This window comes from Erigeron canadensis, chromosome 2 (assembly GCF_010389155.1).
Source record: "Erigeron canadensis isolate Cc75 chromosome 2, C_canadensis_v1, whole genome shotgun sequence".
Lineage (NCBI taxonomy): Eukaryota > Viridiplantae > Streptophyta > Magnoliopsida > Asterales > Asteraceae > Erigeron > Erigeron canadensis.
Genome location: NC_057762.1, coordinates 36,166,111 through 36,192,888, shown reverse-complemented (window position 1 = coordinate 36,192,888; position 26,778 = coordinate 36,166,111). Strand labels below are relative to the sequence as shown.

The 26,778-nt window shown below is 33.1% G+C and overlaps 2 protein-coding genes and 1 long non-coding RNA gene across 3 annotated transcripts; 1 reads left to right on the top strand and 2 right to left on the bottom strand.

Annotated features, from left to right (window-relative positions):
• Positions 1-10,008: 10,008 nt before the first annotated feature.
• On the top strand, positions 10,009-13,479 carry LOC122587463 (transcription initiation factor TFIID subunit 9-like). The gene is made up of 3 exons (XM_043759645.1): positions 10,009-10,112; positions 12,697-12,970; positions 13,053-13,479. Exons 2-3 carry the CDS (start codon positions 12,713-12,715, stop codon positions 13,326-13,328), a joined length of 534 nt encoding a protein of 177 aa, XP_043615580.1. The 5' UTR covers positions 10,009-10,112; positions 12,697-12,712; the 3' UTR covers positions 13,329-13,479.
• A 51-nt stretch (positions 13,480-13,530) lies between these two features.
• Positions 13,531-15,969, bottom strand: LOC122587465 (protein DETOXIFICATION 14-like). Its single transcript, XM_043759646.1, has 7 exons — positions 15,628-15,969; positions 14,841-15,385; positions 14,659-14,745; positions 14,509-14,565; positions 14,189-14,427; positions 13,893-14,098; positions 13,531-13,803 (listed from the first exon to the last, which is right to left on the bottom strand). Exons 1-7 carry the CDS (start codon positions 15,871-15,873, stop codon positions 13,750-13,752), a joined length of 1,434 nt encoding a protein of 477 aa, XP_043615581.1. The 5' UTR covers positions 15,874-15,969; the 3' UTR covers positions 13,531-13,749.
• A 2,176-nt stretch (positions 15,970-18,145) lies between these two features.
• Positions 18,146-18,866, bottom strand: LOC122590294. Its single transcript, XR_006322443.1, has 3 exons — positions 18,663-18,866; positions 18,492-18,557; positions 18,146-18,375 (listed from the first exon to the last, which is right to left on the bottom strand). It is a non-coding gene; the product is annotated as an uncharacterized LOC122590294 (long non-coding RNA).
• Positions 18,867-26,778: the final 7,912 nt, after the last annotated feature.

The window sequence follows — 26,778 nt, the reverse complement described above, 5'->3', positions numbered from 1 at the left end:
ATATTGATTTGTTTTTGATTTATTATTAGTTCAATTTTTTGTTATCAATTTGTAATTGATTTTAATTTAATTGACAATGATCTTACAATATGGTTTTAAAACAATCAACCGAATCTCACAATCTATATTTTTGACACTCTGTAACCAATGTATTCATCTTAAAAAGGGTAATTTCATATATACCATTGTTAATTTTTAAAATATCACATATACCCAATTATAATTTGAAATATCAAAAATGCCTAAATGGTTAAACTTACTCAAAATAAAACATTAAAATTCTTAGAGTTAAATGCAAGAATGGTCCACGTGGTTTGTCACTTTTTGCAACGGCAATCCCTCTTTTGATTTTTTAACAACCGTGGTCCCTGAAGATACGTTTCAGTTGCAATGGTGGTCCCTCGCTAACGGAACCGTTAGTTAGTGTCGTTAAGTTTCTCATGTGAGTAGCACATGAGAGGTATTAATGTCCTTCCTTAAACATAAACAGAGGGGTGTTCAAAAGTATCCGTATGTGAACCATGATCTGAAAATTCGATCATATTTTCTATGAAAAGTTGGATACAATAAATTTTGAATTCAAATTCGGATAGTGATTTTTGAAAAGTTTCAGATATTTTGGATATCTAAAAATATCTAGAATTTTTTTTTGGTTAGATTTTAATATCATTTTTTTAAAATTTGAAAATATCAAAAGATATCGAAAAATTCTAGTTTCAATATCCGAAAGTATCCAAAACGTTAGTTTCAATATCTAATAATACGATAATATCTATGATATTTATTTTTTCTAAAATTCAGATACTTGAGATATTTTTTTCTAGGATACTTATTTTTTCCCCTAAAATTCGGCTATTCAAATTACGGATATTCAAAATTTCGTATAATGGATTTGAATATCCGAACACATATCCAGAGGTTTTGGATATCCAAAACATCTAATACTTTCAAGATAAGATAGGTAAAATAGGAAAGTGATATCCGTACCACAAGTAATGATAAGTCTACCACATATAAGCATTATTGGCTTATACTGTACGCTGTAAAACTTGTACACTATGGTAAATTAATCAAAAATAATGGTACTATTATCATTTCTCGGTAAAATATCCCTTTTGGATATCCAAAATTTGATCTAGAAATTTAGGAATCCAAAAATCGAATATCCGACTTTTGGATATTTGAATATCCGAAGTTTTCATAAATCTTTACCTAAATCTAAATCCAAATCCGAACCGAAATTTGAATATCCGACATTTCAAATAATATCGGATTAGATTTTTTAATAATGTGCTTGGATACAAATACTTCTGAACACCCCTATGTTTGTATAGGTGGAAGGACATTAATACCCCTCATGTGCTACTTACATGGGAAACTTAACGACACTAATTAACGATTCTGTTAGTGAGAGACCGCCGTTGCAACCGAAACATATCTTCAGGGACCACGGTTGCTAAAAAATCAAGAGAGGGGATGACGTTGCAAAAAGTGACAAACCACGGGGACCATTCTTATATTTAACTCAAATTCTTAAAAACTATATATAATATATTCAATTTACAATTATGTCTTTCTTTGTTAATCCCTAATTAACGTTATCGTCAGTGTAAAATAGCAAACCATAGATTGATTGTCTGCAAATTTCAATGTCATGGGCATTAACATCTTATTAAATTTTTAGAAAACTTTTGACTACTTCCAATATACTTGAGGAACTGCAATATAGGTACACTTTTTGATTAGGCTTTTTTTCTTGGCTGACTTGTTATAAGCAACAAAACAACAGATCATTATTTACATATACTAGAGTGAAGGCCCGTGCGATGCACGGCCGGGTAAGTTGGTTAGTCTCACGTCTTCGGTGACGTTTTTTGATCATACACCGGGTTTACATAGTAGTTAACGAATGCATAATCTTACTGTTGGCTTTACCAAAACCCGTAATCACTACTATTTTAAAGAATCTCCTTCCATTTGTGATAAATCCATATGTATAAACAATAATCAATATATAAGGATCTTGCAAAAAAAAAAAATTCATTATTGTCTACGAAATGTAACAAAACAACAACCACTATAATTGTTTAAACATAAGCTAATAAGTAATTGATCGTCGTTTCTCCGTCTGCATACCACACAATTGGCAATTTTCACTTAAGTGACAACCATACAGCTTGTCAAATCATCAAAACCAGGGGAAATGATCAAGTCTATCTTACGGGAGAGCTACTCGAGATTTAACAAATGTAAGAAAACACATACAGTTTCTTTCAAAACTTTTAAGGACACTCTCTTTGCCAACTTTCTCCATGGACCTGACAATCAGCTCACCTATCTTTCTTGTTCTCCATTAGCCAATATTGTCACCTAAACAAAAAGACTCTTACAATCAAAAGTCGATATAAAAAATGAGAGGCGTCATAAATGTTTTAACTTAGTACTTCATTTTGGGCTGCTTGTTCAAAAGGCATCCGATAATGCATCAGGTTGTATACCAATTTTCCAGATGCCTTGGCATACCGATAATGAAATGAACCACAAAAATATGATTGGTAAACACTCAAGTTTCATTTTGACATTTCATCGAACATCTTATACGTATAAAACAATTACATATATAAGTGAACAAAACATAGGTAAGTGATATAATACGAAGCAGTCTATGTCTAAATTTTTTGATGGGATTAACAAAGAAGAAAATAAAATACCCCAAGAGATACAACCGGATGACAGTATGAAAATATCCGTGAATGATTTGAGGTAGAGAGTGACCAACAAATGTTTTCTTCAAAAAAGCTTACACAAATTGTAAGAATAATCAAATATCAAAACTTTATATCATCAGTAATAATCAGATATATTCATGATTGACTTCTTAAATAAGATTAGTACCCGTAATATTTATCAAGATTATGAAGCAACAAACACCTACAAACCATTTAACCCATAATATAACTGTAGGTCAAAGAAAAATACCTCTAAAAGAAAAATAGATTAAACAAACTTTGTTGCAAGCTAAATCACGTCTTCATCATCATCAACCTACTTGAAAATGGAACCTATTTAATATAAAATAAAGTGAAATTAAAAGTTGAAAAATTTTAGAAACGGGAAGGCAGAGAAAATCTGAAAAACATAGAAAGGGGAAGAAACATATGTACAACTTACATGACCTAAATTAAATATCATGAAAATGGACCATTCATATGCTGTAAAGTGCAACCGGTTACCCTTAAAAGGATTGAATGACCGTTTTATTGCACCTGAAAGCCAAAAGCTATGGATCGTACCACTCGATCAAGGAAAGAAACGAAGAGGATATGAAAGGTTTTTTTATTTTAATTAAGCTAAAAAAATGAAGAGGAAATAAAAGGGTTTTTGTTTAATGAACGACAAGGTTAAAAAAATAGATGGATATTATTTGGCTTGGGTAATGGGTTTATCAACTGGACTTTTGTTCTTGTTGATTTCGATTACTGGACTTTTGTTCTTGTTTAAATTTTAATTACTATATGATTTTATTGCATGCTTTCTTATATATGTACAATTTGTCACAATAATAACACAATATAAACTTGCTATTACGTCACGAAAATTGCATGTGCAATAAACTAATAATCAGTATATATTAATAATTATCATTAACTAATTTTGTATGTAGATACTTAACAATTAATCACTCTATTATATGAGTGTAAAATACATAATGAAATAAATAAAATCATAAATATACCCAACTAAAGTAATTAACCCTATTAAGTATTCTAATAACCGTATTAAGTACACATCGATAAAACATTAAGGAAACGTCAATTTTGCCACTACCATGATAGAACTTTTAATTATATATAAATGTATATTGTGTGAATATATGTATGATAGTATCAAGGTTTTGTTTTTACGATGCTTGTTTTACTCTCTTAACTCACAATATAGGAGCTTTCTGTGAATTAATGGGAATCGAAAGAACACGAAAGTTTTTTTCTTTGTTTTACACTTTTACTTGACTATCATTTTTGTTATCATTTTTGATACGCTATTAATTGTCAATTTTAAGATACGAAAGAGAAGTTAATAATAGTCATAGATCAATATTAAAGAGAATTCTAAAAAGAGATTGAGGTATAATTATTGTTAGGGATTGAAGAAAAGGGTTTAATTGTAAATTGAAAATCATATTTACTAATTTTAAAGAATTTTATTTTTTTATTTTGATTAAATTTAACCATTTAAGCATTTTTGATATATTTCAAGTTTAATAATGGTATTTTTGATATTTCAAAATTTAATTGGTTATATGTGACATTTTAAAGCTTAATAATGACATATATGAAATTTTCTCATTCAAAAAAGTAGTTACAAAATTCCGTCGAACGCACGGTATGCTCGTGAGTTAGGATCAAAAATATTAATCAAAGTTAGAAAGCAAAACTCAATTCCATATGATGAACCTTATTGGGCTTATATGATATATTGACTAAATGTGATCGTAAGAGCTTGGGCTACACCGCTTTCATATCTCATTATTTCTTAACATTCGATTTAGGTCTAGTCCTAATTAACACAAAATAAGCGACGGACAAAGGTCGATAATGTGAATGCCAAGTGGAACCTAGTCCTTTCTAGTGGCTTTGTTGGCCACAACTAAATTGGGCAATATGCACGACCCAACTAAGGAATTCAAGGAAAAATGTTACAGACTTTTCACTCGAATAAATCAAACATAAGGCTTGTAAGTAAAACAAAAAAAAGTCTTCTCACACTCTTAGGCATTACCAACTGATTGGTGTCTCATTAGCAAAGATCATTCTTATGTATTATTTTCCAATTATTAATTATAAGCATTGATGGGAAGGTATATAACAAACTGGCCGGGAGTCTAGCTTCAACTACGTACGTACTTAATCAACCACAGATACAACAACCGAAAGTATATATAATACAACTTAATTATTGTTTAATAAACACCTACAAATTTGGAGACATATACGAAGAGTCTGCGTTAAGTTGTGGAATGAATTAGCCATCCAAAAAGGGAAAGGTTCATATTCTACCACTCAAAAAGCTGCCTTTCCATTGCTAGATTTATGCCTGTTTATGGCCAGTTACTTTTATTCCCTTTGCCCTACGCACTTTAATACTTAGCATTTGTTTCTTTTTATTGTAATAATAAAATAATAAAGCAAAATAAGATGATCGAGCATCCTACACATTGTAAAGATCAATTCATTTGAAACATTACATATATATATATATATATATATATTTCGACATGATGTTATATAAAGAAATTAGCTAGCCGATATCAAACTACTGTTTAATCACTTTAACTTTTTACCATTATAAATTAAATACCCGTCTTTGGATTCGAACTCATGACTTCAAATGTGATGAGAACTAACAAATTAAAGTCTCAAGAGAACAGGATTGGTTCTCTTTATACTTATGTCCTTAACCTTAAGTATTGCCCATTAACTTTACGCCACGTACGATCTAGTTCCAATGGAAGTAGTATTAGGAAAACTTTGTGAAACATAAAGAATAATGGGTTCAAAGGATCAAACAAAAATCAACTTCTTTGGTTCTTACGCATCTCATATCCATTTTGTTCCTTTTTTGTTATCGGCTGTCACCTTTTCCATGTTTGGATTCGATTTTGTTATTGTATGTATTTTTTTTTTCTTTGCAATTATTCCCCCATGTTGATGGAAATATCTGAAGGAGCTGGAAGGAACTTACAATTTATATTGTGAGTAATTTAAGATACGATAAAATATGTCTTGTAAGTTTTCCTTAATTTCCAAAAGAGCTAGTTTTTAATAACCATAAAATAAAATACACATATAAAATAATGTTAAATCTTATTTAAAGCTCTGTCTCATAAAAATTAAGCATTTGAAAAAAGTGTTACATTTTAAATATTTTTTAAAAACTGTGATATTACTAATTTTATATTTCCTTAACATATGTCAATAAGTTTTGATCTATTATTTTCATGTTTAAATATTATACCAATCAATAACAAACACACCTTAAATATACTTGTGTCTTTAATTAGTAACTCAAATCCGGCAGTTGGCAAAAGTCCAGAGGATATTCCCTCAAGTTACCCTAACAATCTTGACCCTTAAACTTGAAGGATTCCCTTTCTAACAAACTCTGCCGCCAACCATCGATACCCCGACTTGACTGTATGTAAAAAGGGTAGATTGATGGGAACTTCAGTCTCATATATAATGTACCACATCGATATCTACATATAACCCTTTAAGTCTTTGTGCATCTGGTTATTTCTATAAGGGAAATATTATCACATGGAATCGATTGAACAAAGCTTTAAACTCGTGCGCGTCCCTCTTTTGTTTAAGACTCCGACCTCCACACGTAGGGCCTTCCTTGTGGTAGAAAGGTAAACTCAAGTGGTCGAGAACCCATCTCCTTCTTCCCTTACTAGCCTGAAGGCCTTTCATAGTGCATTAGGAGCGGGGGGCTCTATCTAAAGGAGGTACGGACCCCTCCCATAGTACGAAAAAGAACTCTCTTTCTTAGAGGACAAGCCCCTTATTTCCCTAACTTCATGTATTAAAGGTAATTTATGAACTTTATATTGAATTTAATTTACACTTCTAAAAATCATTAAACTTTCACTTATTGTGCGTCTACTATTCAAAATGTGAATTGATGTCATAGGGCAATGACAAGTGGAGAGGTGGCGATTGGAATATATATTGTTCACAATTAGATAAAGAATTGTGGTTAGGGTTTTTCTATCTTTCTGTTCCTCTTCATGCTTCTATTCCCACTTACTTTGCATATTTTGATTCTTATAATGACTTGTTATACATGAAGTGACGAAATAGAAGATTTGTGTAAGATTTTTAAAGGCAAAATGATTTTTGATAAGAGTTGGTGGTAGATACAACGAACCATGATCATATCTAGCTATAGTAGAATTTATATTCGATTTATATGCATGTCTATTCACATAGTTTACTTAGATCATCCTTGTGTCATTAGTTTTTCCTAAGCAACTTTCATGATTTTATCCAATCAATCGACCTAGTAAGTGAACTTATAAGATGAATCTTCCAAAAAATCTTTATTCTTTGATTATATTGATATATAATAATCACTAAAAAAATGTATTATTATTTACATTTTTAGCTAGCGTCAAATATTATAAACGTTTGTTACGCTTTTTAGTGTCTAATATTATATTAAATTAAAAGTTCACACTCTTAAATGTATAACATAGATATATAAATTACAAAAGTTTATAATTATAGATGTGAACTTTCATATTTAATTTATTTTATTTTTTTATTTACACTAACTACTAATTTGTCACCCATTTAAATGTGGATATATAACAAAAATGTATAAATAATTAACTTATTTTTTAAGTAAATGTAAATCACAAACAACCATATGTAGAATTATACTAAGATTTTACCAAGACTATATAGATTTGAATGAACCGAAGGGTTCTCCATGTCATTTGATAAAATCACATGGAGAACCCGGTGATGATCTCTACCAAATTGCAGGTTAAACTCTACACTTTGATCGGCTAATTTGTATCAATTAATTTTTTGAAAAAACATTTTACCATATTGAAGGTAGCTGTCAAATAGGATTTATATTACACATATACAAACACATACAAATATAAACATGTAAAGAGAGTGACATGGTTTCCTATAAATAGGTACATCATGTGATCGTTATATTCATCCAACATACTATACAGACTTCTTTCTCTTCCCTTATTATCAACCATATATGGAATCTTAGATAGTTAAAGAGCTAGCTTCAAATAATAATCATTGGAAAATGATATGTAGAGAGAATTAAAGATGACGATATGTTAGTACGTGGTTACTCGAAATCGGTTAGTAATTAACTTGTATTGGATCTTCCTTATTTGCATTTCATTATTCTTTGATTGTGATTTACCTTTTCATCTTATTCTTAATTAACTTTAAATTCTTTTGGTCTCTTAAGGTTAAAACATGTAGCTTAACATGTACAATTATCAGGCTTTAATTAGTACAATCACGTACAATGTGTCAAGTGGTTGGGTTGCACTAATCAAGTTGATCATCAAAAGGAAAGAAGCACGTATGTATGGATGTTGACAGAAGATAGAGAGCACGGAGAGGACCTGAGGTGCATAGGCTACTGCACCTCACTTCTTTGTGCTCTTTATACTTCTGTCATTACCCTTAATATTTGCTTCTTTTGGAATATTATATTGCATGCTTATGAAAAAAAAGTAATTGCTCAGTGCCGTCTTTTGTGGGTTTTGAGCCTCAATACCTTGACGGTGTATGGGGGAGGTTAAGATGTAGGCAGACCTTAATTACCTCTACCTAAGTAGAGAGGCTGCTTCCAGTTTCTACCTAAATGGTAGAAAAGACCCTCCAACCTTTGCATGGGATGAGGATCGAACCCATGACCTCTGTTTCCAGAGGCAATGGTGTTTACCACTAATCTAACCTTTGCATGCTTATGAGGGAAGAGGTATATGGGAAGATAAATAATGAAGAAATATGTACTCGTATATGGGAAGCGGAGGGAATTAAGAGGTAATTAAGTAAATTAAAAATCACATGCATATATATATGGATACAAAGTGTGGGAAGGAAATGCATGCATGGTTCAAGATTCCAAGTAGCTAGTACATGATCTTTAGACGATTATATATATCTATTGGTTAACTAATGTGGCGTTGTTCCAGATTTACAAACATAATCTTGACCGTCGGGATCGATATATCCATACATGGACTGATGGACGTTGTTGTAAATTGTACTCGTAATTAAGTCGTAACGTATATATTGAAGTTAAAGATTGTTCAATAATGATGATGATAAATGTTAAAGATTGTTCATATATAATAATTAGTCTAAAAGTTCCTCCTGTCTGCAACAAATAAAAATAATATGATATGATGTCGAAATTTCTAATCATCTTTTTCCAATTGCGGTATGGAAGTTAATTAATTAGTTAAAAAGTGGTGGTCCGTGGAACTCCAATCCACCAGATTGGATCCAGGATCAGTACTCTACCTAGTAAATTCTAATTGGACTCATTAGTCGTTACTTAAACTTAATTTCTCTCCTGGATCTTTTTGTAACCCCGGCCGGCCGGTGATATGGGCTTAAGTGTGATAAGTAATTAAAGATGACTCACTAAAGCGCCATTTGTTAAGACTTATTGGGATTTTTATGCATCACTTTAGTTTCTTTGACTTTTTTTTTATTATAATTTGCATGATACCTTTAATAAACTCTCCTTTACTATTTATAAAAAGTTCCGTAATTATCCTTAATAAACTAATTTTACACCATAAATTTAATTCTTATCTTCTAAAATATCCCCACTACCACAATTAATTTTACATTAAGGGTTTAGTATTTGAACTGCAAATGTATCCATCATGGGTATAGTCTCTCTCACATTAAGAGAGTTTTTTGGGTGCATCTTGTAACTTCAAGGGGCTAAGGGTATAATTTTATGTTAAAAAACCTGAAGTTCAGATGATTACTCTTACATTAATTACATTTACATCAACATACACTATTCGATGTCGCTACCATCATGTAACTCGAACATTATAATAAACAGTAAATTACGAGTCGTCGCCACCATCAGACCGTTGTCGCTGCCACGCCATCCCCGCATTACGCGAGGACCGTGCTAGTATTTGTCTATGTTTCAGTTAACCGAATGTTTTTTCGATTTTTAAACATCATGTAACTCAAACATTATAATAAACTGTAAATTACGAGTATAGGTTTTCTAGATCCCTCAAATCACTACATACACTCCATAATATTTCATCTAGGTTCACATATTTAGTTAATGTCATACTAGCAATGCAAAATATAAAGATTAATTGGGTGAAATCAATACAAAAAACGATATTAGTTATAAAAAAGGGGAGAAAAAACTACATAAAACGATAGATTAGAAAATTCCTGGACAAAGCGAATTTAGATATAGACCCAATATACAAAGAAACTCTCGTAGTCATAAAAATCTCTAAACTTGTGTGCGCAGAAGCTAATTTCTTCCACTTTCTTCATCACAAGATCTTCATTCCGGTATATTTCATTTAACTTCAAAATTATGGTTTTCATTATCAATTAAAACTTTATCTGATTACTTATATATTTCGTAATTATAATAATTAGGGCTATGTAATTTACCCACTGGTAGAGCCTTATTACCTCTTTTCTTGTAATCCATATGCATCTATCTTGTTAACATGCTTACCAAGTGTTTGTTAAAATGCCTAAATGAACAAACTTTATTTATGCCCAGCTTCTTAAAGTACTTGTAGGTTGTTGGTCTTAAAGATAAGCTAGTTTATAGTCGGAATCTTTGTTATTATTAGCTATTTAATGTGTCGAATTGAGCAATGAGCGATTAGCGAAAACAGAGATGTCAGTTTTAGGTTCTGTAGAAAAGAATTTATAGTTTCGTCGTCTTGGATTTGGCTTATTCGTAAGAGCTTATGGCTTAAAAGCTGTGTTTTAAATAAACAGCACTTACAAGGCTTAAAAATAAGTTTGCTTTTTCCTTGAAATAAGCTAGAACAGTAGAGCGCACCTAATAGTGAAAGACTTTAAAGTGCGTTTTGGCTCTGGAAAAACGCAATAAGCTATATGCAGTTAAAGTATACACTCTCAAACACCGACAGTAAAGAGTCTCTTGCAATATGTATCGTACTCGATTGAGTTAGAATAAGAAGATTGTGAACGTTAGCTACTGTCAATATTGTTAATTTTAAAACAGTATTATTATGCTTGTATTTTTATTAGGCAAGCATTGATAAGTAACACATAGGTTGAAAAGTTCATTTAAAGGGTGGTGATCGTTTAATTCCTTAACATAAAAGTTCTACTTAGTGAAACTTTCTAAGCTACGTTTGTAATCTTATCTAATGTAATATTTTCTAAGCTAAAATGCTATTGTTTAAGTCAAATTCATGTCTCACAAGTTTAAGTGAATCCTTTTAAAGCAAGTTTCTTTGTTGATTCGTGATTTTTATCTGCTTTAATGTTTCTTTATTTAATAAGTTTTGAACCAAGTTTTAATTGTGTGTATCGATAACTTTGCTTGTCTTAATACATATCATCGATTTTTTGTATGAAATTTTGTGTACTGTGGATTACCTTATTGTTATTCCACATTCTATTCACTTTTGTTTGGATGAGACTTCTATGGTGTATTTTTTTACTTGTCTCGCCTTTGTTTCCTGTGGAAAAAACAGAAACTTGCAAAGTTGAGATAAACAAGTTAAGTGGTAAAAGTCGCTGCAATGTTTTCCAGGATCGTTAACTTGAGCACTATATTTATTTTATGGCAGCATTTAAGCCAGTGTCTTTGCAGCCCCTCCGGGTTCCGTGTGGATTAGGAGTTATCTGATTAAATGTCTAAAAATTTGATGATAACTAACCTGCACTGATTGCATGGTATACATAAAGGAATTTAAAAGAGTCTGGGGCTTTTTTTCTTTGATTTTGAAAGTTTTGGATTTATAGTTAAGTATTTGTCAATTTTGCTGAAGCAAGGGCTTTTTTGGAGCTAAGGACGTTGTTAAATATATTGGTCCAAGTTGGTGAGTTTGAACATTAAAAACGACTGTTGCCCTTGGCCTTTTACTCAATGTGACATTTAGTTTTACTTTTAAGTTCCAGTTAAATGATTTTCAGCATCAGTTGTGATCTGAAACCAATTACTTTTGAAGATGTTTTTCTTGACTATATTCAGACTTCATATCAACACGACAATTCAGAAAGATGTTGGCATTGAGTTTGTTAAGGAAATGGTTGTAATTATGAATTTCAAAGTTAGCAGTTAACCTTGACGCTTGAAGATGTATTATTGGGAACAGAGGGGGTATGTTTCTAGGCATGCAAAGCAAAACCACTTAAACAGTTAACCCACAAATATAATAAATGATATGGTTTGTGATTTTGACCACACTACTCATGCTTCGGATTAGCTCCTCCGTCTTCTTGACTTAATTTTTGCTATCTTATCAGCTCTCATTTCTATGTTGGCTTCAGTGTCCCAATTTTCTGCCTTATTCTGTTTATTTTGTTCATTTATATTAAAATTTTGATGGGTTGCTAGTTGGTCTATATATTACTAGTTGTAGACTTTTAGTAGTTTATTTCAAGAAGATATATTCGCAGTTTGTACTTTTGATGGCCTGAATGCTATATTTCCGTTAAAACTTGAAATCGCTTTAAATATATTAATATTAGAATTAGTTTAGTTATGTGTAATCCGCTTAACTAAATTTCACTAGATCTAAATTTGTCAGCTTGTTATCCTTTGCTGTTTTGTCCATTCCAAAATAAGTATCTGATGCAGGTGGTTTTGGTCGTGGCTTCAACTTTTAATTTGGACCATTCAATAGTTTTTCACCTATATTATTTCTTGTAGATGTGTGTAATACCGGATACTGGAAAATGCGTATACCTTAGAGGCTTTATAGTGTTGTTTCTTTTTAAATATACTGAATCTGCTTATTCATTCCAATATTTATTTTAGTCCGGACTACTAGTTTTTGTACTTGTTAGACCTGCTGTTCCAGAATGATTTCCGGTTCCTCAAACAATAAAAGCTATATATTTTCAGAGATGAACAGTAATTCAACGTATGATTAAATTGCAGATATCAGATTTGAGGAATGGCTGATGGAGAGGAGGATTTGCCAAGGGACGCAAAAATTATTAAAACATTGCTCAAATCAATGGGAGTTGACCACTATGAACCACGTGTTGTTCACCAGTTTCTAGAACTTTGGTATCGATATGTGGTGGATGTGCTTACAGATGCACAGGTATACTCTGAACATGCTGGAAAGTCGACTATCGATTCTGATGATGTCAAACTAGCTATTCAGTCAAAAGTCAATTTCAGCTTCTCCCAACCCCCTCCACGAGAGGTATGCTAATCTACTCAATCTAAGTTGAATCTCCTCATTAACTCTGTTATGTTAAATGATTTTGAAATGATAATTTTGAAAGGTCCTACTAGAATTAGCAAGGATCAGGAACAAAATTCCATTGCCAAAGTCGATAAATACACCAGGGATGGCGTTGCCTCCAGAGGCAGACACCTTGATTAGTCCAAATTACCAGCTTGTGATCTCAAAGAAGCGAACAAGTGAAGCTATTGAAGAAACTGAGGAAGAGGAAGATGGTAGTGATTCTAGGACTGATCCATCACAAGAACAGAGTGACATCACTCAAAATATCGGTCAACGAGTTTCCTTTCCTCTTGGCCCAAAACGCTCTAGGTGAACCATGTGTTAAGTTTGATACAAATTCATTTAATAACTTGGAAATTCACGTAGTGTTGATCTTTAATCTCTTTTGATTGCTTCCGAGCTACCTAAAGTGAATATGTTGGTAGATGTTTTATATGAAGGTAGGAAAAACTGAAACTTTGCAATGTTGCTGTTTATTCTCTATGAAAATATATCCATGGACACAACAATAAGGCTATAGTAAGTAACTCGATTGATATTATACAAAATGAATGCAACTAATATTCTTCACAAACTAACATCATATGGTTTCCATTAAACCATTGTTGAAGTTCCTCATCTATATCTCTATCTATATATCTGAGTATTGGTTGTTTGCCTCTTCAGCATTTCCGGTTAGTAGAAAAGTCTTCATTGTTCATGTGTAAGCTTGTTTTGTTTCTTTAACTAAAGAATCATTCCTCATCAAAACTTGCCCTGTAAAACACCCGTTCTCTTGCCTTTGTGACCTGAGAAAACCACAGAAGGAACATTAAATTGATCAATCGGTGGAGTAGCAGAGTAAGATCAGATAGAAATTGTGGGTTAAATCAAGAACCTGTTTTTCCCAATTAGTGAAACATGTTACAAGAGTAAGCAGAATGCATTGCACTGTAGATCCGATACAAAGTCCACCCCACAATCCTTCCCCTTTTAGTCGCCACAAAAACCCTAGGACCAGCGCCATAGGGATTCCGACAAGATAATATGACCCGAGATTGATGTATGCCCCAATATGCTGCCACCCACTCCCTCTAGCAACTCCTGTTAAGAAAATCAACATTCAAGAGTTTTATCTTCTTTCTTATGGTTTCAAAGTAGATATATTTCAGTAAGGGATTTAAAGAAGTGAACCTGAAAGAATTGATTGTATTGTATCTGCAAATATGGTGAAACAAAGGAGGAGGGTGATATCTTTAACATAGTCAACTAATTCCTTTTCATTACCAAATGCGTATCCAAGAACAGAATGAGAGCAGAAAAGAATGGTGATGGCTAAGATCACTTCCACTGCTCCAAGAGCCGATACAGCCAAGACAGCCATTTTTGCAGCCTTTGGATTCCCAGCTCCTAATTCGTTGGATACACGTGTGCTGCAAACAGTGGTATTTCACCTTATACATTGAACTTATTGTAACTTGGGCGAAACATTAATTGAAGTGTGAAGAACAAACCTTGCAGCCGCTCCAAATGAGTACGGTATGTAGTAGTGTAAGGCACCAACTGTCAAGCTGTTGCAGTAGATGAATACACATACTATGAATTAGTAAAAGATGTTCAAAAGTTTCAGTCTTGTGACTTTACTCAACAGAAGATTGCCATACCATATTGAGAGCACTGAAGTCTCTAATTGTGGATTTGGTAGTAGGCCAGACAGCAACACAACAATCTCGTACGACCACCATTCAAGACTACCCAACAAAGAGAAATTATATGTTGGTGCATAAGTAATTGACTAATTGGTACATGAATAATGTGGCAAAGGGTCCTATACAAGTGATTATACCATATCATGATAGCAGATGGGATGGCCAAGCGGAAAAACTCCTTGATATCTGTCATAACATCTTGTGAACACATGACACGAGTCTTTTCACATGCTTTCGAGTTATACAAGTAAACCCCAAGAAAGATCACATTCAAAGTGTACGATACTCCGATTGCTAATGCTGCTCCAACAATCCCCAAACCCAGCTTGAACACTAGAGCCCAACATATAGGTACATGAAGAACTAGTACAGAGATTGAGCTCCATAGCATTGGAAAAATGAGACTTTGTGACAGTAAATATCGAATAATTAATTGGAGTATGGCGTAAGGGAACAGTGTAGGGATGAGCCACACTGAGAATTTACGTGCTTCAGCCGAAATCAAAGGGTCTTGGCCGAGAAGGATTAGAAGTTTGTCAATGCATATCCATAAAACAGAAATGGGGAAACAGACCAAAAGCAGAGAAATTATCGCGCCATATGTGTAGTAACCAAGCTTTCTGTACTGTCCTGCTCCGTAAGCCTGCCCGCATAAAGTTTCTAACGCACTCGCCATTCCAAACTGTCGATTTCAAGTTCAAAAAGTTGTGAAATGTTGCAAGGCCCGCAATTGATCGATCAACTCATTAAGAAAAGGGTAGTGATAAATCTATAACATGAGTAATCATCCACAACATCTTATACTATGTATATATAGTGTATAACTGTATAAAACATGCGCATTGTTGCGGATGGGTAAATTAAACATTGTTGTATATTTTTCACTCCTTGAAAGAAAAATTGAAAAGGAAGACATTTACGTACGAGAAGGCTGAAGCCGGTGACATTAGTGAGTGAAGTAGCGACTGCAGTGCCAGAGAGTTGTAGCTCACCAAGATGACCAACCATAGACATGGAAGCGACCCGCAGCAAGTTTTGTGAGACTGTGACCGCCACCATTGGGAACGCTATGTAACAAGTCCTCTTGACCTCCTCCGCGAATTCAACATTCTTCGGCCATCTCCACTGATGCTGTTCCGCCTGCTTCAACAACAACAACCCCTCCTCCATATCTCCCTACTTCAGTTTTATGTGAAACAAAGAGTTGGTACTGTATCAGAATTTGCTTGAGTTTCCTATAGATCGATTATATTATATATATATAAAAAAAATGTTGTACCTATCTTTGTAATGCATTGTATATATGGTAATGGTACGTTACTTATATATATTTAGACACGTATCTTTTTAATGTATATATATGTCACAAGTCACATGCATGTTTTGGAGTTTTGTTGTTTGTCTTTCAGCTAAAACGAAGGGTGAAAATCAATACATCCAGTGACGGTCGAAAATCACAGAGCATGTCAAAAACGAGATCCAAATATAATACTAGGAAAACAATTTTTAAAACGAAATTCAAATAAAATCACATTAAAAACGAATAAACGGCGGAGGGGGTCGGGCCCCCACGAACCTTTAATGAGATTCGCCCTACATATACATGAACTTATTTTTTATCCGTATACTAGTCTTAATACGGTAGCTATATACATTGTATAATAAAGATATTCGCATATGTTACATACATAATTCGTGAGTATAAAATAAATTATGGTTAAAATAAACCGATAATAAACTATTAGTATTATTAATGATATTTTCTTAAACAAATAGATACATTGTATGAGAATAATAAATACAAAAAAATATTTTTATAGATATATATCTTGAAAATATATAAGGTAAGTAAAATTTATTTACCTAAATTTTAAAGGATATGTATCAATTCTCTTTTAATATATTGATAGATAATTTTTCTTGAGCAAATATAAAAGTTATAAAAGGCTTTAGAATTTACATAAATGTAATGTTCAAATTTTTAGAGTTTAAAATATTTTGTTATTTTATTAATAACCTAATATGTTTTAATATAAGATAAATAAAAGAAAATAAAAACCTCGTTGATGATTCACATATCAAAACAAAAAAAAAAACAAAATAAATAATTAACAATGGAGTTTGAAACAAACTCAAATTCTTCCAAGTTTTATATTTGTAGACGAACACATAAAGATTATTTAATAGATAATTATATGGTATCTATAGCTAAGAATTATTTTTTAAATATAAATCAAGGAGACACGTGTCGTTTAAATACTACGTCACATGTCAATCAATAAATGTTACAATTCTGTTTTAGTTTATTGGTAGATTATCGCATGTATCTTTGCTTTTATCGATTTATTTATATAAGTAGTAATAAGGGGACTCTTATCTTGATAACCCATGTTTTTAAGAATTGTGATAACTCCTAAATTTCATATTCGATCACATGTTTTTTTGTTCATTCACATGTGACACGTTATAAAAATATATGTTGCAAAATTTTTTTTTTCCAGAACTTTATATATAGCCGTTTGTCATATGTTAACAAAAAAACGTGAACAAATTCGTTCATAAGTTCATAAAATGCTATTTTAAAGGTTTCTTAAAAAAGTTTATTCTATAACATATATTTTTATATCATTTCACGTGTGAATGAACAAAAAAACATGTGATTTAAGAGTTCTCATGGTTCTAACAAAAAAAAATGATTCTCAAATTAAGGAAACCCGTAGTAATAATAAGTAGTTATATAGTCATATAAATAGTATCATAAAGAAGTTTAAATATGAGTATTTAGAAAGATAATAGATTCCATCGTTTGGTATAATCAGAGAATGAATATATGAAAAATATAAAATTTTAAATAAATATTAAATTTAATACATACAACATCATTAAAACAAAACAAAAAAATTAATGGAATCAATTCCCACTTCTCGATTCTCTTTCTCATTTTTCATTGCAACCAAACATAACAAGTCTTTCTCATTCTCTTTTCACCCTTTCCATTCCATTGTACCAAACACAACAGACAAAGGGAATGAGCCAATGAGGGGTTTAACATTTAGCAGCTAAACAAAAGGATAATTGTGTTAACACAATTAGAACATCTTTTACGGTTAGTTTGGTTATTTGGAACGTTTTTTCATGCGTACTAAAAAATGGTGTTCCAAAAAATTTTTGGAACGGGTTTGAAACCGTTCTAAAATATGTGTGTTTTGTAACGGTTGGAAAAAGAACCGTGCTAATTTTGTTTCGAACTTTTAATGATTAGAATATAAATCACATTTGGAACATATTGTAAAACCGTTTCAATTTCTGTTCCAAATAAAAACTTTTACTTTAATATATTTTTCAGTAAATTCATTTCTATAAATATTTAGTGTATATCCACTATCCAGTTCACAATTTCACCACACCATCTGCGTAATTAATTATAAAAAAAGATCGCAACTAGAAATACAAATATAATTTATTTCATTTCACTAAAATACATTGATGGAACAAAAATGTAATTACATTACAAAATACTAAAAAGGTTAGACTGGACATTTCCTTAGAAAATACAAGTTAAAAGATCGTATATCCTGTTTTCCGGTCACTTAAGAACACCGTCCTCCGCAAAGCGCAATCTCAGCTCTTTTAAGCCATCACATTTTTAAGTGACCCTTCCTTTTTTTCGATCTACAAGATGTAAGTATGCTATATTAAACATCAAAGAACATATATATAAAAAAAGTTAACTGCCGCTATATATGTATATATATATATATGTATAAGAAGACGAACACAAATCTTACCTAAAGGAAAATATCGGATTTGATGATTTCCACAGAAGCAACATGTAATGCGTTTGCTGATCTTTTCTGAAAATAAACAAAAAATAAATAAGCATTTGCCAAGCGCTATTGAAAAGAAATATATTATAATAATCTAACTATAAAACAAACTTAAAACAATTTATGTCTTACTAGTTGCCGGAAATAATGTTAAGCCAAATCATTATCTCCATTCTTGTGATGTGTCACTTACTCTTTTTCAGTTGCATCCAAAACAGGACAGAACTATGCAAAGATAATTTATGAGGAAAAGTAATGTTTGGGGAATTTTGGAGAGAAATTTAGAATAAGAATAATTTTAGGAGAGATACGAAAGACTTAGATATAGGGATAAGGAAATTTTGAAATAGAATGAAATTCGGAGCGAGAGCATTTTGGGTAGTGATTTTTAAAATAGAATGAAAATCTTGGAGGGAATATTTTCAGGAGATAAGTTGTGATAAGCATACACATTATTTAGTTTTGTGTTCTCATCAATCCCTTTGCCTACTGAAAATGGGAGTGTCATGAGCGTATCCCATACCCATAGTCATTCAATCCAAGGTGAATTGCACTATCGACTCTTCGTACTTGGGTTTAAAAGGAGCTTGTTAAGCATAGTCATTACTGCAGGTTTTGACTCCCACCAAAAGCACCTTTTCCAAGAAAGAAGGGATTACCTCTCTGACAAATTTCTTACTTTCTAGTATTTGCTATTGCGTCCAATAGGATTTGAACCTATACTAAAGGCTTAGAAGACTGTAGGAGATAAACATTATTAGTCCTTTAATTATGTTAACATGAGTAAGTTATTTAATATGCATATACGGAGTACTTGATAACCATCTATATAATTACAGTTTTTTTATTAAAAAATTAATAAGGAAAAAGAATAATATTAATCTATAATTATTACTAGTATTCAAGCTCGTTCAATGAACGAATAGTTTCAAAATATATATATCAAAAATAAATATCAAAATAGTAAATAACAAAACTTGTGAAAATTTACAAAATATGAGCAAAACAAATTTAAAAGAATAAACCATTTTGTAGTAGAATAAGAATCTATAATCAAACTACAATTGACAACAAATTAAGATAAAAGAGATGAAAAATAACATAACAATTAAATATCAAATAATAAACAAACACGAATAAAATACCAAAAATAGAAATAGATTAATATAAAAATAATCATATTTATTTTTTGTTAATAAATTTACTAAACTTGATATGTTTATTAAAGATAGGAACGTGAGAAATAATATGAATGTCCTTCCACTTGCAGTGTAGTGGTTGGACATAAGGAAATAGTCTCTTTGTGATAGGTGAGGTCTCAGGATCAAACCTTGAAAGGGCAGGGTTTTATCCCTAATTAGTGTTGTGCCTTTGGGCGACTAGTTAGGGAGTTTTTCCTCTTACCAGGTATTGGAGGGTGAGAAGATATGTAAAACTAGCTTAAGCTAAAGCCTTCAAGGCGATGATTAATCCACACCTTTCCAAAAAAAAAGAGAAATAATATGAATGAGAATGATTAATAAAATTTAGGTTATATATATAATAAATTTTTGTGATAGTTTTAAGGGTATTATATAATTTCAAAATTTAAAAAGTTTTATTTTGATAGAATAAGATTTATGCTAGAGTTTTATATATAATTATCTATTTAATAAACAAATAAAAAAAGAGCGCTAGAATTAATTTTGAGAGAGTTTTAGGCCTGAAAAAGGCTTTAATGGGTGTCAAGTGTATCCAACCTTCTCTTTTAGTTATAATTTAAATATCTGTATCTATAAAATTACTATCTAAAACAAATGACTTGTTTCTCATTTCTCAAAAATAAATAACTATTTAAAATGTCTTTATTTTTTCTTAATAGGCTTAATAGATGTTTTTAAAATAGATCCAATAATAAAATTATGATACATTGCATGATATATAGTAAGATAGAAAACTCATGGGTAAAGTTATTTTGAGAACTCTTTTTTTTGCGAGAACCTTTGAGAACTTTTCAAATCAAGCCCAACCGATGATTGTTCTTTACATGAAAATTGTTTTTTGATTATTTTCCGAATAACTTATGTGTAATTTTAAAGTTTATAATTGTGTGGAAGCATTGATTATCATTCGTTATACATATATGTGAAGATTTGGATTCTTGATCACATGTGCACGTATATTGCTATGATCACATGTATGCAAGTCGATCACATGTAATCATAGCAATATTCGTGCACATATGATCAAGAATCCAAATATCCATATAATTATATAACGGATGATAATATATGCCTCCACACAATTATAAACTTTAAAATTACACATAAGTTATCCAGAAAACAATCAAAAAATAATTTTCATGTAAAAAATAATAATCGGTTGTGCTTGATTTGAAAAGTTCTCAAAGGTTCTCACAAAAAAAAAGGTTCTCAAAATAATTTTTCACGAAAACTCATAGTATATGTGTCAAACATTTAAGATATTAGACATATCTTATAGCTCATCTTTTAAGTTTATAACAATACTTATCCTTAATTAAATTAAATTACAATTTTAATCGGTTTACACATATCTTGTAGTTATTAAATATATTATATGTATATCCAACACTTGTAGTTATTCAATATATTACTTACGGTAGCTATATCACGTTGACTGTTAGAACGAGTGTTAACCATTATGTCTACAATACAGTGACGACGGTTAGCAAGAGTTAAAGTGAGAATAGGGAGATTAAGGCTATACAACATTAAATTCAGCAATACATAAACACATTCAAGCCTCAACCTACGCTCTCACTCAATCCCAAACTCGTCCTAACGCGTTTCATCTCAATGGCTAAGCATACCTACTTAAGCCCTACTTGTCCTCTATCGGTTTAAGTCCAATTCCTATGGTAAACCTATAGTCTTTGGTTCACTTAAACCATTTCCCTGATACCAATTTGTAACACCCCGTCTTACCACAACACAATATTGTCCGCAAGCTCACGGCTTTGTTTTTGGTTGCTCGGACAAACTTCCCAGAATGGTCACCCATAAGGAATTGCTGCCGCCCGAGCACGCTTAATTGTGGAATTCACCTCTCATCCACAGCCAATACACCCAAAATGTGTTGTGTTATGTAAGGCCAATGATATTACTTATAGCCAGGTTCCTCCATGTACGTCAATGATGGGGGAACCTGGCTATAAGTAATATCATTGGCCTTACATAACACAACACGTTTTGGGCGTATTGGCTGTGGATGAGAGGAGAACTCCACAGTTAAGCGTGCTCGGACGGCAGCAATTCTTTATGGGTGACCCTTCCGGGAAGTTTGCCCGAGCAACCAGAAACAAAGTCGTGAGCTTGCGGGCAAAGCGGACAATATTGTGTTGTGGTAAGGCGGGGTGTTACAAATGGTATCAGAGCAACCCTTGGGATTGTCGCGTGCTCGGGCGGCAGCAATGCCTTATGGGTGACCCTTCTGGGAAGTTTGCTCGGGCAACCAGAAACAAAGTCGTGAGCCTGCAGGCAAAACGGACAATATTGTGTTGTGGTAAGGCGGGGTGTTACACTTACTTTTGACACACGAGGGACACAACAAAACATAGATTTGATAATTACTTCCCCTTTTATGATATTTAACTATCTCATGCGTATGTTGGGTATGTGATTTATGTGGGGGGTTACTTGTGGACATTTTATGCATGATGATGTTTTTAAGCTTGTGGTAAATGGTTTGTTGTGTGATAGTTGTTTATTGTTGGCCTGTACACATAGTACACTAAACTTATTTAAGTTGTCATGTCACGAAGCACGTTAAGGGCCCTAATAATTTAACGAGGAATTATCGTGTATTAACGTGGAATTTATCGTGTGTTTAAGTCTCGAGCACAACGTGGAAAAGTGTTAAGCTTAATCCACATTAGTCCAATGGAATCTTGTGTACGTGGATCACTCGGGGGCAATGTACATGCTTCCCGTGTGACTCAATCATCGTGGAAAGAGCATACCGGGTGGAGTGATTGACCATTATACGTGCGAAAATGGTTTGCTCATGGATTTGGTTATGCCTATCCATAACGACGCCGATGGACCCCGAAAGGTTACCCGTCATGTTGGATGTGAGGTTCCTGTAAGGTCTTATGACCGCCTACACAAATATTTTATTGTTGACTATAATGGCATAACTATATGTGGATATCGTGGAACGTGGAAATTGTGTTGTAACGTGGAATAATAAGGATTGCTAGGCACTTTATAGGATTAAATATCCTTATGATGTCATTTACCTGGAATTGTGTGATTGTGCCTCTACATATGTGTGAGATATATTTCTTTATAAAAATGTTTTAATTAGCAATCCTTGTTTTTGTACTAACCTGTTATCTTACTCGACTTTTAAGCTAACTCTTGTATTTTGTGGAAAAAATGTTGTGCCCTCAGGTTAGAACTTGAAGCTGAGCAATAAATGGTGAGATGGGTAGCTACTTATGGAGCTTGAGGATTGTGGCTGTAGTTACCCATAGTTGCATTTACTTACGTAGACATTTATTTAGCCGTTTCGCCATTATTATGTCGGTTGTCATTTACGTTGATTGTGGATTTCATTTGGGCTATTGTGATGATATTGTTGGTAATACCTTTTAAGACATTTATTATGTTTTATTGATTCCGTTAGGGATCAAATGAGATTTTTAAACGACGCTTCTACACTTTACTTAACGGAGTTATGTTTTAAAGTTGATTTTTTTTTGACATCCACATTTTATAAAGCAGGGTGTTATACTTAGAATTACTTAGTCTTGCTTAGTTTTTAAACATACTCCCTATAAATGAACCTGGTCTTACCTAATAGCTATATTACAAATGAACGGATCCACTGTCCGTGAGAGTGTGTTTAGTTTGGTATTTACTTGACTTTATAAATTTAAAACTTGACTGCTTTTCATTATACACAAACGACACATTAAATATAAAATAGAAAAGCGGACCGAACCATTATTAAAAATAAGTTAGATTTAAAAACATTGATCATGAAGTTGGATTTAAAATAGAATACAGAGACACATTAAGTGAAAATTAAAAATTTGCAAAAATAAGTGATTTCATACCTGAACATTCGGCACGCGACGGGTACGTTCCAGACCTTCATTTCTGCTACGCCCTTGAATGCTTCCAAGAAATCATCCGGATCGCTTTTGCCTTTGTACGTTCCAAGGTGGGAAGGGTATTTTAGATCCTTTGGAAGGGGATAGTTCTGTATCCAAGCAACGAATGGTGAATTTTCAACATTCCCTCCGACTATTTGCAATTCCAGGGCGTTTTGGTAGACCGGAGCCCCCCAGTTTTGCGGTCCATAGGGTCTTGGAGCAGGAATAGACATGTTGTATTGTGGTGCATAATACTTGTAGGGTAATGTACCGTGTTGCTGTGATGCATATTGTTGTGCCCCCGACCCATTTACACATCCATGGCCATGGTTCGGAGGTATCTGCCCTACGGGACCTTGAGAGGTTTGGCCCCAAAGTCCTAATTGATTTTGACCCATGGTCCCAGGTAGAACTGGGTCGAAGGGCCTTGGAAGGTCTGACCCGAGAGTCCTTGGAAGATGTGACCCGAAGGTCTTTGGAAGATCTGACCCGAAGGTCTTTGGGGGATCTGACCTGAAGGTCCTTGGGATGTCTGACTGGGACCTTGGTGCATTATGGCTGATGGTACTGGGATGGTCGACCCCGAAGACCCATAGAAAACTTGACTCGGGCCTTGATTTGTTATGCCTGACGGTCCTTGATGACCTCCAGGTGCATTGTTCGCCGCGTCGGGTCTTCCCGGGACTGACCCGACTTGAGGGGTATTCAGTGGAAGGTTCCCCGCTCCGGAAGATTCTGGCGGAGCATTGGTTTGAGCATTGGCTCCAGAGGCTATATTTTCTAGTCTTGGAGCATCGGTCTGAGCGTTGGCTTCGGTTTCCCCTGGCTGCGTTCGATGCGAAGGTGTCTGGGGCCTAAGGCCTTCACTTCCCAGTCCGAACCCGTAGTCCGTTCTGACTCGAGATCTCGGTATCCGGGGGTATCGTCGGAGTCCCCTCGGAGGGGTATCGGCATCATAGTCATCATCTGTTTCATTGTCGAAGTTCAACGTCCTGGTGACACCGTCTAGTGCCCCCATGCTCCTAAGGTACCTAATAGTATGGCAAATATGGCCATAATTTCGAATGATGTAGTCTGGGTCAAACAGTTGTGGGGGTCCCGATGGGGACCCCTGTACGAACTCCCCGCGCCCCCTGGTGTTTGTCCGGGACGATTGACGTTGGGATCGGTTTCACGACCGGGTTGGCCACCATCAACTGGTGCTTCCGTTGTGGGCCCGGGCCTTGGCGGGGAGTTCCCGGTATTTTAGGTTGTTTGTTGGGAACTTTGGCCAAATCCTGGCGGTACATCAACCGTTTTTCTTGATTCGATACAGGAAACAATGCTTGTAATGGTTATGGGATCTGAGTGATTGGTCCCATGGATGACGCCAAATATTTGTGCACCGAACCGAGGTTTAAGTGATAGGGGTAGAATATGTTTGAGATCGTTTGCTGGCGATTCCCTTATGGTAGAGATTGAGTCTCTTTACGCCAGATCTATTGTAATCTCTTTTGTATGTATTTCTGGATAGCCCGAGAGGTCTTTTTCATTCTCCTTTTATAGGGGAAGTGTTCTTGGAGAACAAGTAGATTGCTTAGGATTTCCTAAGTCTTAGGCTAGGGATATAATTTTCCTGATTATTGGCTGAAAATGATAAGATCAAATCCCGATTTTATAGGAGATATATTCATATCTTATTATACCGCGGGAGCCTTCGTAACGAATGTCTCTTCGTATTGCGACCTTCATGTTAAGCCTTTCGTACCGATAGAGGGGTATGTCATCAATTCTTACATGAAAAGTGTCTACTATAAAAAGCCACAGGGCGGATGCACTTTATAAGTACTAGGCCCGATAAACCAATGTTTTATGTTTGAAATGTTAATGATTTTCAATGTAAAGCCTGTCCCAAATGAATGATGCCCTTAGCTTAATATTGTGATGCTCTCTTTGTTTTGAGAAAAAACTATGAAAAAGGATAAAATGTTAAATTTATATGGCAGATTTTACATAATAAGATGTAGGACATATTAAAGAATACATCTGTTTTTTTTCTTTTTATAGACCTCGGTTTAAGAAACGAATATATATGTTTTTTTTCTAATTACCAAGATATGGTAATTAAATCAATAATTAAATTATGTTTCTTGGGTTATTGGCAAATTAAAACCGATAAATCAAGAATGATATGAATGAATTAATCAAAAATCTTTTGTGGATTGAAATATAAAAAACTAAACTATTTAATGTATTGCTAGAAATTAGATATAATTAAATATCTTCACTTTCTCACATATTATATATTTCATTTTTGTTTTCTCAGCTATATATCGTAACATTAACAACTAATATATTTATTTCAAGCTTATTGTAATTAGGAGACATTTATGTAACTTATGAGATTTTGAGTTTGTGATACTAGATTTATGCCTGCGTAATGCAACGACAGTGGGGGTAGTGATGGCGGAGGTGGTGGTGGTGACGGTGGTGGAGCGACAGTGGGGACGGTGATGGGGGCGACGATTGTGGTGAGTATAAAAGTAGTTGATGTTAAAGGTAGTATTGTAATTATTTTAAGTGTTGTGGAATATATACTGTAAATTATTTCATTAAAGACATTATAGATATATTAGATGAAGATGTTTAAATTAGTGAATAAAGGAGAAGGGTATTTTTGGTTTTTCAAAGGTAAAAAGTTTAAGGAAAAAAAAGGTGGTTTGTTTTATTAGATAGTATCAATATCGATCGATATAGATTATTGTTACGGATTTTTTTTTTATATCAACTCTTTATTAATTAATAAATTTGTAGTTTATAATGATATGTCTAGTTGATATTATGTCATTTGGCTTTTAAGGAAATTTTTTTTTTTGCCCCCGTTAAGTCAAATTCCTAGATCCGTCTCTGAAAAGCCATAGTTGTACCACATAAGAATTTTTTAAAAAAAATTACGTTATAACAATTTTCTTTTATTCATTTATATATATATAAGATATATATAATCAAGTTATTGTTCGATCAATAATCAAATGATTTCACGTATATAAGAAAGCTCGAAAGATGAATTTTTACAAATAGAAAAGATAAATCATACTTTTCATAGTGTTTGGCTTTGATAAAAACATTCAGTTTAAACTTGTTAACAGT